The sequence below is a fragment of the Wickerhamomyces anomalus genome, assembly GCF_001661255.1.
Source record: "Wickerhamomyces anomalus NRRL Y-366-8 unplaced genomic scaffold WICANscaffold_5, whole genome shotgun sequence".
In the NCBI taxonomy this organism is placed as follows: Eukaryota; Fungi; Ascomycota; class Saccharomycetes; order Phaffomycetales; family Wickerhamomycetaceae; genus Hansenula; species Hansenula anomala.
In genome coordinates, this window is record NW_017567114.1 from 1,052,089 (window position 1) to 1,064,383 (window position 12,295).

Genomic DNA, 12,295 nt, shown 5'->3' on the forward strand with positions numbered 1-12,295 from the left:
ATGTTGAGAAGACCAAGAAAGAGTTGAAAAGATTAATGGATGATGAAGATCGTAGACAATTATTTGGATCAAAGAATTACGGAAAGGATGAACAACGTTCACAATTATTACAATCAAATGCTGCACTAGAGAGAACATCTGAAAGACTTAGAGACTCATCAAGAATTGCCAATGAAACAGAACAAATTGGGTCTAATATAATGTTGGATTTACGTAGCCAAAGAGAACAATTGAATAATTCAAGAAATACATTGTTTGAAGCTGATGGCTATGTTGATAAGAGTATTCAAACTTTAAAAAGTATGACTAGAAGAATGGCAACAAATAAGATAATCACATACTCCATTATTGCAGTTTTAATCATATTGATCTTTTTGGTTATTGCAAGCAAGTTTTGGTGAATGTTTTTTTTAATGATGATTTGTGATGATTGAGTGTATTTTGTTTTACTTTTTTTCAACATTATAATTGATGTCTTTAATGGTTAGAATAGCGCTACGATACTTGTAGTTTTCAAAACATAACAACTTTGTTTCTGATCCGAGTACAACATCTATATTAAAAAAAAAGTATATAAATAACAAACAAGCAGAAATACCTATGAATGTGCTTCAAATTCATCACTTGAGATTTGGTCTTCACCTTCATCCTCATCATCATTTGTATGGAATCTATTGATGGCATTCTTGATTTGTTCAATCAGTTCCTTTTCATCTTCATCTTCGCTACCATAACCACTAGAAATACCACTCTTTTCTTCTTCCTGACCTCTTGTAGTGACTCTTGATAAGGTAGCACTTGAAGCCAATGATTTGTTTTGTAAAGTATTAGCCAGAACTTGACTTTCCTCTTCACTCAATTCCAACATATCGGCAGTTAAAGCCATCAATGATTTTGAAGAACGACGTCTTTGTAATTTACCTGGTAGTGGACCTTGTTTTGGGAAATAAGAGTGTTGTCCTTCAGATGTTGGACTACCAGCTGCTGGGGTCTTTGATTTACCAGATAAACTTAAACCTGTATCATGGATCATCTTGGCAACTAAACCTGTCCAACCTAATTGATGTGAAGCACCAAGACCACGACCTATAATAAAAAAGGTTAATAATCAGTGTCAATAAAGTTTGTTAAAACACTTACCTGTATCACCATCGAAATACTCATAAAATAAAACAAAGTCACGGAAATTTGGATCTTTACTTGCAACGACATCATCGCCATTACATGGTCTTAACCCGGTATTTTCATCAAATGTGAATATCTTGATCAAACGGTGTTGAATGAATTCTGCAACTTGTGCCAAATTCATTTTCTTACCAGAACCTTTTGGACATTCAACTTGAAGTGAATTACCATAATACAAATAGAAACGCTGAAGGGACTCGATTAGTAAAAAGTTAACAGCCAACCAGATAGAACCTCTCCAAGAACTATTACCACCTATTAGAATATTGTTAGTAAAACTTATAAAGAAAATAAAAGACGATAACACTCACCAAATAAACCAGAGTCACTTTCACCTGGTAAATAACCAATACCATATTCTTGACCACCGGCATGCATTGAAAATGGGTGCTCCTTGTGGTATTTAGATAATGATCTGATACCATAATCAGACAAGAATTCTTCTTCATCCAACATTCTATCTAAAATTGCAAGCAAACGATCTTTATCGACTAAAGCCAATAATAATCTTTCACCAACACCTTTGTGTGACATACTTGCAATATTTCTATCAGCAACTGATGATCTTTTTTCAATAAACCAATCCAATCTCTTTTTGAAACTTGGGAATTTCTCCAATAATTGGGGTTCTAAAGTTAAAGAAGCATATAATGGAATTAGACCAACTAGTGATCTGATTGGTAGTTGTTCTTTATGAGCACCACCATCCCAAGAGATAGAATCATAATAGAAACCATCAGTTTCATTCCAAAGTGATTGTTTCTTTTCATCATCAGAACCTGCAAATGTCATTGCATCTGAAATTAACAAAAAATGTTCAAAAAATTTAGAAGCAATATCTTCATAGACTGATCTTTTCTTAGCCAATTCCAATGCAATATTTAACATTTGTAAACTGAAAAAAGCCATCCAACCAGTTGAATCTGCTTGTTCTAAACGACCACCTGTTGGTAATGGTTCTGATCTATTGAAAATACCAATATTATCTAGTCCTAAAAATCCACCTTCGAAAACATTATTACCATCCATATCTTTTCTATTAACCCACCAAGTGAAATTCAACAATAATTTTTGGAAAACACGTTCAAGGAAATCATCATCAGTTCTTCCATACATTTTTCTTTCCAATTTATAAACTCTATAAGTTGCCCAAGCATGAACTGGGGGATTGACATCACCAAAATTCCATTCATAAGCTGGAACTTGTCCATTTGGATGCATATACCACTCTCTTGTTAATAGATCCAATTGCTTTTTAGCAAAATCAGGATCAATCAAAGCAATTGGAATACAATGGAATGCAGTATCCCATGCAGCGAACCAAGGATATTCCCATTTATCAGGAAGGGACAAGATATCATCAATATACATATGTTTCCATTCTTTATTTCTACCATTTGCACGATTTGGTGCAGGTTTTGGTTCAATTGGATCACCTTGATACCATTCTTCTTGGATGAAGTAATAAAATTGTTTTGTCCATAATAAACCAGAGAATGCTTGACGTTGAATTTGACGTAATTCATCAGTGATTGGCAATGGTGTAATTCTCCAATAAAAATTATCAGCTTCGTTTTCACGACGGCTGAAAATGTTGTCAAAAGCTTCTTCATCAAACACACCGATATCCTTTTTAGTGAATTTATAACGAACAGTAACATAATCATGGGCAGGGACACCACCATCTTCATCAAATGAGAACCATGCACCAGCTTTTGTACCTGTTTCCTCTGGGTTAACCACATCATTATCTTCATTGACAATGTATTCATGGAAGGCATCTTTGGTATATTTTGCCTTATTTTCTTGACCATAAAGTTTTTTCAAATTTGAATCATTATCAGTGAATAAGAATTGTGGCTCAACATCAGGATGATCATCAGTTAAACCTGGGGATGGAGCAAAGACCCATCTTCTTTTATCACCAAACTTCTTATGATCAACACAAATGGAATTTTCATTTTCTCTTGAAAGTTTCGGTTTATAAGAATCACGACCCCAACCCCAAGTGTTTCTGAAAACTGCTTGAGGTAAGATATGCAATGGAGCAGGTTTATCAGATCTGTTATAAGCTGTGATTCTGAAATATAATTCTTCATCATCATCCTTGGCCATTTCGAAAACAACATCAAAATATTCATCATTATCAAAGATACCAGTATCCATTAACTCATATTCTCTCTCCTTTTTGGATCTTTTAGCATTAGTTTCTCTCAAATCGTCATATGGGAATTTTTTGTGAGGATATTTATAGAGGAACTTCATATAAGAATGAGTTGGAGTGTTATCCAAATAATAATAAATTTCTTTAACATCTTCACCATGATTCCCCTGAGGACCAGTTAAACCAAATAATTTCTCTTTAAGGAAATCATCCTGTTCGTTCCATAACCCAATTGAAAAATTTAACAACCCATGATTATCACAAACACCAGCTAACCCATCTTCACCCCAACGATAAGCTCTTGAACGACTCTCATCAAAAGTGAAACTATTCCAAGCATCACCATCATATGAATAATCCTCTCTAACAATACCCTAGTAGGAAAACGTTAGTACAATTCGCATCTAACCAAATCTTTGCATACTCACCCATTGACGCTCAGCAAGATAACTTCCCCATCTTCTCCAATACTTTGTTTTATTTCTATCTTCTTGTAACCTTCTCTCTTCAGCAGTTAGACCAGCCAAATCAGCTCTACTTTGAGATCTTTTAACCATGATTGAGTCAATTGAATCCAAAATATGCCCCTTGTTTCTTACAAATCAAATCACTTGTAAACCCTTGTCTCAAACAAAGTTGATGATGGATGTATGGTGAAGTGTGTATATGTGATCAATTGGATGGTCAATTGAGGTTTCTATGATCTATATAGTATTGATATAAAGAGAAAGAATCAGCTCAAGACTGAAAGAATAAAGCGCCTTGTTGTTTTTAGATTGCTCCTTGAAATCAATTTCAAAATTCGCAGCTGTCGGTATATTTTTGACGTGCCCCGAATTCTCGCTACGTTTAGTTGCACTACAGCTAGTTTAAAGACAGGGTTGGTGGTGTTTGTATAATGAAATCAATCAATAGTCAATAATAAGGATTCATAGCGCTGATTGTTTGTTCTTAGCTAGACTAAAGCTTGTTTTTCCAGCTGAAATGCTTGTTATTGGTGCTGCCTAGCTGTTGATATTAATTTGGAGGTGTGTTTTTCTATGCATCTCCACTAGGAAGAGACAGCCGCCAGAACCAGACGAAGATCACAAGCAGAATGAATATGAAAGTGATCGACTAGCTGAAATAGCTATCTACGTCAAATATCTTCTCAACCATGATAAATATGTGTATAACTAGTATTGAAAAAATGTATCAAAAAAGAAAAAAAAACCTTTGAGTCGTAAAACGTATATACTAATATTATAAATAAAAAATCACATCACCTTTATAAATTCCATTATCCCTAATCCCTTTCAGCTTGTTATCTACTCAGCTTTTTTTGTAAACCCAACATTTGGATCAAAAGTGTTGTTGGTTGCACCTGAATCTCTAATAACTGCAACTCTCATTGTAGCCAACAAGTTATGAGCAGCATTAGAATGTAAGTAAACACCACCATTGAAAGCCTTAGTAGCATCTTTACCTAATGAAGATTTTAATAATGCTTCACCACCTGGATGTTCTGAAATATAACCTGAAACATCATGAACAATACCACTAATGATAACCAAACCTTTCTTATCCTTAGATTTTTCAAAATATTCAGATTTATCCCAAATTGGTAAATGAGATAATGGTGTACCCCAATTCAATTTTGATCTTGCAGCATCTAATTTTTTCTGTTGTTGTTGAACTAAACCTTGCTCAATAGCATTTTGTGAAAAAGTTTTCAAGTTTGAAGCTAAACCTAATTTAGAATGGATATAAATAACAATTTTTGTTGGATCATATTGATACCATTTGATAGCATTTCTATAATCTGTTGGGAATTCATGATGGAAATTATGATAACCTTCACCAAATGTAACTAAGGCTGTCAAGAAATGATCTCTTGGAGTTCTTCTATCATCAAATGGTTGAACACCAATCCAATGAGCCAATGAGTTAACACAGAAAGTAGCTTGTTGAATGAAACAAGCTCTTAAGATACCAGCATAGATAAAACCTCCAAGATAATCATTAAAGAAATAACCACAAACTAAAGTTGGGAAAATAAATGACATGAAAACCATAATTCCCAAATAATGTCTATGTTGAACTCTAACAACCCAGTCATCAATTAAATCTGAGATATCAGCTCTAGCTTTATATTTTGGATTTGGTTTCATCAACATCCAACCCATATGACTATACCAGAACCCTCTTCTAGCGTCATAAGGATCTCTTGGAGTATCAGTGTATCTATGATGAATTCTATGAGAATGACCCCACCATTTAATAGAACCTTCCACAGCGGCAGCACCAAACAAGGCATAAAAGATACGAACTGGAGCTTTAGCATTATAAGATTTATGGGCCCATAATCTATGATAACCAGCTGTGATTGATAACCCACCAAAGACATACAAGACAATAGCAGTTAAAGCAGTGTTTAATTTTAATGGAACACGACTTGTTGAGAATAAACCAATCAATGGAATAGCAACAACTAATACAACATTTAACCAGTTAATATGTTGGTGCCAATTTTGTAAAGTCCATGGTTGTTCAGAAATATGTTTATTTTTGGAGTATTTTGCTTTTTCAGCACGATCTTTGGCTAAAAGAGATTCAACATTTTCCTTCTCTTTCTTTTCAGCTTCAGCAGCAGCAGCGGCTTCTTGTTCAAGGAAATGAGGTGAAGTAATCTCTTTTGAACCCATTAACCCACCGAATCCATTAACGATTCTTCTGGTCTTTTTGTTTGTACCAGCAGCAATGATGTTTGCTTGCAAAACATCAACGGATTCCAAATTGTCAGTCATGATGTGATGTGATTGAATTAAACAATTAACAAGCAACAAATCGAAAAGGAAGTGGTATCAAATATATACACCTTTCCATCAAAATTTTCCAGATCCTTTTTGTCATAAAGAGCGTGCGTTTCACAATTCAAGAGCCCAACAAAAAAAAATGTTGTTCACCACTCGCCACACCTGATTATGTCACTAACTATGGCACACTTCGCGAATATTGTGGCTAGTGCAATGCTTCTGGTGGTGGTTGGGCTGTGGCTAGTGTACTATATTCACCGTATCGCAAACATCTACATACAAAAGAAATGAACAATTACAAAAAGAAAACACAGAACAAATTAAAAGTATACTTTACCGAGTGTGCGATTGTTGAACTAATCCAACCAACATGTCAGTATTGCTTTCTTTTGTGGAATTGTACCTGAAGGTACGAATAATGTTGAGATGAATTTGAATCAGGCTATAATTCTGTCATGAGATGGTGTGACACAACAACGTTAATTATTTGGTGTCACAAGATTAGATGATGTTGATATGACTGCAAATTGATGGGTCGTATTAGAGGCATAATTAAGGGACGTCTGTTGAGCTGGGGAAAGTACGCATAAGCTGAGGGTATTCAATTGTTGTTCAATTGGTTTATGTTGGTTATGGGATGTCTTGATAGGTTGGTCCTCGGAGTATAAGGTCATACGCTTCGAGTTTCAAAGATGAAAAAGTCCGAGTAGTGAAGGGTTTTCGGGGCAAGTTTGTTAATTCAATAGTTATCGCTGAGTTAATGGATCCTTTTCAGCTACATTAATCTGACCATTAGATGGTATATCTTAAAATCGTATATCAAAATATTATTTACATCAATTTTGAATTCAAAATCAACAATAAAACCAAACAAGAAAGCAGAATAATATCAATCTAAAATTGTTCAAGAACAATGAGTCTCACCATTAGCATGTGTATGACATTCTGAACCACCAGAGGTTTCAGTTGAAGCTGTTGCAGATTCAGATGAACTTGCATGATCATGATCATGACTTTCACCATCACCACTACAACCTTCACCAGGAACAGCCACATCATAAGCATAAACTTCAAGAGCATAATATCTCAAACTTGCAGAATTTCTAACAGCTTCTTCAGGGCTTGATTCTGCCAATTCAACACATTCATCATAAGTATCAGCATAATGTCCAACAACATCTTGTCCAATTTTAGTTGTATGCCATATTCTATGTAATAAATCACCAGCCCAATAAACTGTTGTTTTATCTTTAGTCACTTGATAACCTTGGGAACACATTTGTGAAAGGAATAATCTACTACTAAATGATAGATCACAAATAACAGTTTCATCTGAACCATTTTCACCTCTCCAATGACCTGCCCAACCTGCTTGATGACAATTTTGATCAATATCATCACATCTGAATAAAACACCAGTTTTATCTTGATCAACAATATTAGTAAACCATCCAACAACTTCACCAGTGGTTGCATTACCAAAATACTTTTGATAAAATTTAGATTCATTACCATATCTTAAAGTATGATCACGAGCTTGACCTGCTAAAGCTTTAACATCTTGGAAAGCAGCTTGCAATTGATTGAATTTTGTTCTATTACATGATGTGTGAACTGGGAAATCTTTATACCAATCTTTACTCCAATCATAGGCTGATGTTTCACTAGCTTCAACCCAAATTGTTGATGTTTGTTCTGAATCGCTTGATTGAGATTGGGCAAGTGTTAATGCTGGTAATAAAGAAAGTAAAACGGTTGAGAACTTCATTGTATCTGGATGATTGGGTGATTAAATATTGGTTATGGATTGATTTTCAACTGGGATTCATGATGGTTTTATACATATTTTTTTTTCCATATTAGTTTAGATCTGGAGATGAGAGAAAGAGATTCTCAAGGTACTTCCTCGTGTATGGTCTCAAGGAATTTACTAAAGTGAAAAAAAAGATCAGTACAATAAAGTTTTATGGCCCCTTGGCAAAGCACCGTTGTAGTTATATTGAAAAAACAGCATATGCATCAATTTCATCAAATAAGGCTAATGAAGGACTTACAAACTCCACAAGATTTCCTAATGAAGAACATATTGGCTGCTTCATTCTTCTGCATTCATTTAACTAATGCCTGGGCATATAACCTTGCAAGCTATTACACGCTGGGCAAGTGGTTGTACTTGAAGCTCTGGTATTCTTTTACATCATTCTTATTCAAGTTTTGACTATTCAGGCGTTTGTAGAGAAGCCTTTCCTTTACGAAACAATCACTCTTTAAGTTCACAATGATGTAGCTAGTATTAGGTCCTCATCAATTCAGTAGGTACAGGTAACCTTATTGGTTATTTGAAAGGCTCTTATTTCATACACTTGAAACAGAGGCGGAAAGAGTCCGAAAACGGCAGAACACACAAACTGACATTGATTCTTGAAATTCTTTGACACATTTTTTCAGGGTCTACAGCTGATTTTCAACGATCGGACATAAAAGCCTTTTCGAATTTTCCAGCCTTCCCATAAGCACTTGAAAAGCTTTCCTGGATCAATTACTTGATCAACTAATGCCACCAATAGCTCAATTCACTTTCAATGAAGTACCATATGGCCATCGAATGGCTCCAAAGCTTCAAAGTGATAACTTGAAAGGTATCTTTTTAGCATTTCTTGGTCTTGAGGATTCAGCTTGGCACTCATAATTTGAGTGAACAAAATTTTTCATCTACAACACAATAAGAGTGTTATACCAATTGAAAGCTTACGAAATCACAGTGATGAAAAAAAGGTTACTCAAGGAGGATCATGAGATTCCAGATATATAAAACTCAATGTCTGCTCTATTTCATATCAATTCAGAGTGTTTCAAGATATTATTAAAGATTATCAAACATGAAGCTCTGTACAACATTACCATTCCTAATCACAGCTATACAAGCAGCTTCTGTGGTTATGACTGTGTATCCACAGCAAACATCGAATACTTCACCAGGAAATGTTGTTTATGTAACACGTACTAGAGGTCAAGAAGGAGGTGCTGTTTCCTCAAGTTCATCCTCAATCACTGGCCAAACCACTGCAATCACATCATGTCATTATCATGATTCCAAACAATTTTGTGTTAATGGTCAAGGAGAAGAAGGTTCAGTTGTAGGTGCTCCAACAAATACAAAAGATGCTCCAACTGAATATACTGGATGTCATGCACATTCTCCTCAAGAAACTTTTTGTGTCGCACCAAATGGTGAAGAAGTTCAATTCATGGCTGAAGGTGGTTCAGCTTCAAATTCATCTTCAAGTCATGGTTCAAGCTCTGGTGGGAGAAGTTGTCATTTCCATGCTGGTGTGGAGCATTGTGTTGGTGGTGATGAAGAAGAGCATGGTGCTCAATGTGAGAAGGTTCAAAGAGATTATGACATCCCATTAAGAATTGGTTTGTTGTTTGTCATCTTGGTAACTAGTGCTATTGGTGCTTTTGGTCCAATCTTGGTTAAAAAATTGTTCAATTTATCCACTGAAGGTATAATCTTTGTTATTATTAAACAATTTGGTACTGGTGTTATCATTTCAACTGCTTTTGTCCATTTGATCACTCATGCTAACTTAATGTGGACTAATAAATGTATGAAAGAGTTAAGTTATGAAAGTACTGGTTCTGCAATCACAATGGCTGGTATCTTTTTAGCATTCTTGATCGAATATGCAGGTAATAGAGCTGTTCATTGGAGAGGTAATAGATTGTCAAAAGCTAATGCTGGTGGTCAATTGGAAAAAAACAACAGTGTTGATGTTTCTGAAAATGATTCAGCCAACTTGGATAAAAATGCCACCACTGTTTCAAATACTCAAGTTCATAATCATCATGAACATGGATTATTAATGCCAAAGGATAAAGTTTCAGTCTTGATGATGGAGATGGGTATCATCTTCCACTCTATTCTTATTGGTATTACATTAGTTGTTGCAGGTGATTCTTCATTCATTACTTTATTCATTGTCATCTTATTCCATCAAATGTTTGAAGGTTTAGCCTTGGGTTCAAGAATAGCTGAATTAGAGAAGTCTAAAATGATTTCAAAATTATTGATGGCATTTGTTTATGCAATTATTACACCTATTGGTATGGCTATTGGTATTGGTGTTCTATCCAAGTTCAATGGTAACGATCCAAGTACATTAATTGCATTAGGTACTCTCGATTCGTTTTCTGCTGGTGTTTTGATATGGACTGGTTTGATTGAAATGTGGGCTCACGATTGGTTGTTTGGTAAGTTGGCACATGCCAGCATTATCAAGACTTTGATTGCATTGTTCTCATTGATGTCAGGTATGCTATTGATGTCAGTTTTGGGTAAATGGGCTTGAGTTTCTTCATTAATTTGTACATGTAATAGATGAATATTTGACCAATTTTACCATAAACGGTATACGCACGCTTTCAGTCACATGATATATCACATGATACGGTATATACACGCTTTTTTCTTTTCATAGAGCCAGCCCGACTAAGCCTAAAAATAGATCTTCAGATTTTAAATCTCGTAGAATTTCAATCAGCGAAGGGTTGATTAACAACAAAATTAAGCGTAAAATATGGCCAATGGATGCTACAATATTTCTCTCCTTGAGCAGATCCTTGACTGCTTTAACAACGACATCAGCATCTCCAAAGCTTCCCAATTGGGCTGTTTCCAGGGCAAATCCAGATTCAAGCACTTGTTTATTTTTGGCACCGAGGTGCTTCCCCAACCGGATTTTCCAACTTTCGAAGGAATTTTTTTGTTTTTGTTTCTTTCGAAAAAAAAACCATAACAAATCTTGAACTTTTACAAAACCTTTCTTTCTTTCCTCATCGACTTTGTTTGGATATCATACATTCACTCATTTAAATCATGCGTTTCATTTCAACTTTAGTCGCATTGGCAGGTGCTGTCTCCTCTGTTCAAGCCATTGGTCAAGTAAGTATTGGATTTAACCTTCGTCTGCCTTTTTGTGGACGTTGTTGTTGTTTTTTTCCCCTTATTTAGATGAAGTTCTGAACCACTAACAACAACAATAATAGTTGGCTTTCAACTTGGGTGTTAAAGATAACCAAGGTAACTGTAAATCTGCTGATGAATATAAACAAGATTTCAGTCGTTTAAGTTCATACACCAAAAAAGTCAGAGTTTACGCTGTTTCAGATTGTAACACTTTAGAAGTTTTAGGTCCTGCTGCTGAAGAAGCTGGTTTCACCGTTTTCTTTGGTGTTTGGCCAAATGATGATGCTCATTTCCAAGCTGAAAAAGAAGCATTACAAACCTATTTACCAAAAATTAAAAAATCAACTGTTGAAGCCATTACTGTTGGTTCAGAAGCTTTATACCGTGATGATATGTCTGCTTCAGATTTAGGTGACCGTATTAACTCTGTCCGTGACCTGTTGAAAGATATCAAAGATTCTGATGGTGAATCTTATGAAGGTATCCAAGTTGGTTTCGTTGACTCATGGAATGTTATTGTTGATGGTGCCTCTAGTCCAGCTATTTCCGCTTCAGACTTCGTTTTTGCCAACGCCTTCTCATACTGGCAAGGACAAACCCAAAACAATGCTTCATACTCTTTCTTTGATGATATCATGCAAGCTTTACAAACCATCCAAACTGCTAAAGGTGAAACTGATATCACTTTCTGGGTTGGTGAAACTGGTTGGCCATCACATGGTACTGCTTTTGAAAGCTCTGAACCATCTGTTGACAATGCTAAAGCTTTCTGGAATGATGCTATCTGTGCTATCAGAGGTTGGGGTATTAACGTTATTGCTTTCGAAGCCTCTGATGAAGCTTGGAAACCAGATACTTCTGGTACTTCAGATGTTGAAAAATACTGGGGTATTTGGGATGCTAATGGAAACTTGAAATATTCATTATCTTGTGACTTCTCATCATAAGTTGATTAAGTTTCACATTCCTTGAACATATTATTATACCCACTTATTTAATTTAACATTTTTTCACTTTCTTTTAACGATGTTGGCTTTGAACTAGTTCAAGCAATTGTTCTTTTTTATTTTTTTCACTCTTATTCACGAGAGATAGAAACCTTTCTTACACCATATAATTATTACGTATCATAGCATATAAATCAGTTGTAGTTCTACATCGTTTTCAAGTAAAAATGATCTA

General features: G+C 35.2%; 5 protein-coding genes across 5 annotated transcripts; 2 read left to right on the plus strand and 3 right to left on the minus strand.

The window, feature by feature from the left end:
- Positions 1–353: 353 nt before the first annotated feature.
- On the minus strand, positions 354–3,906 carry WICANDRAFT_101577 (uncharacterized protein; the record flags this gene model as incomplete). Its single annotated transcript, XM_019180324.1, has 4 exons — positions 354–1,086; positions 1,141–1,440; positions 1,497–3,723; positions 3,778–3,906. The coding sequence occupies 4 exons, from the start codon at positions 3,904–3,906 to the stop codon at positions 599–601; spliced, it is 3,144 nt and encodes a 1,047-aa protein (XP_019037542.1). The 3' UTR covers positions 354–598.
- A 750-nt stretch (positions 3,907–4,656) lies between these two features.
- Positions 4,657–6,135, minus strand: OLE1 (stearoyl-CoA 9-desaturase; the record flags this gene model as incomplete). Its single annotated transcript, XM_019185070.1, has 1 exon — positions 4,657–6,135. One exon carries the CDS (start codon positions 6,133–6,135, stop codon positions 4,657–4,659), a length of 1,479 nt encoding a protein of 492 aa, XP_019037543.1.
- A 913-nt stretch (positions 6,136–7,048) lies between these two features.
- ZPS1 (Zps1p) lies at positions 7,049–7,912 on the minus strand (the record flags this gene model as incomplete). Its single annotated transcript, XM_019183744.1, has 1 exon — positions 7,049–7,912. One exon carries the CDS (start codon positions 7,910–7,912, stop codon positions 7,049–7,051), a length of 864 nt encoding a protein of 287 aa, XP_019037544.1.
- A 1,171-nt stretch (positions 7,913–9,083) lies between these two features.
- Positions 9,084–10,496, plus strand: WICANDRAFT_85399 (uncharacterized protein; the record flags this gene model as incomplete). The annotated part of the gene is made up of 1 exon (XM_019185887.1): positions 9,084–10,496. One exon carries the CDS (start codon positions 9,084–9,086, stop codon positions 10,494–10,496), a length of 1,413 nt encoding a protein of 470 aa, XP_019037545.1.
- A 527-nt stretch (positions 10,497–11,023) lies between these two features.
- BGL2 (glucan 1,3-beta-glucosidase) lies at positions 11,024–12,268 on the plus strand (the record flags this gene model as incomplete). Its single annotated transcript, XM_019182791.1, has 2 exons — positions 11,024–11,089; positions 11,194–12,268. 2 exons carry the CDS (start codon positions 11,024–11,026, stop codon positions 12,058–12,060), a joined length of 933 nt encoding a protein of 310 aa, XP_019037546.1. The 3' UTR covers positions 12,061–12,268.
- Between the last annotated feature and the right edge of the window lie 27 nt (positions 12,269–12,295).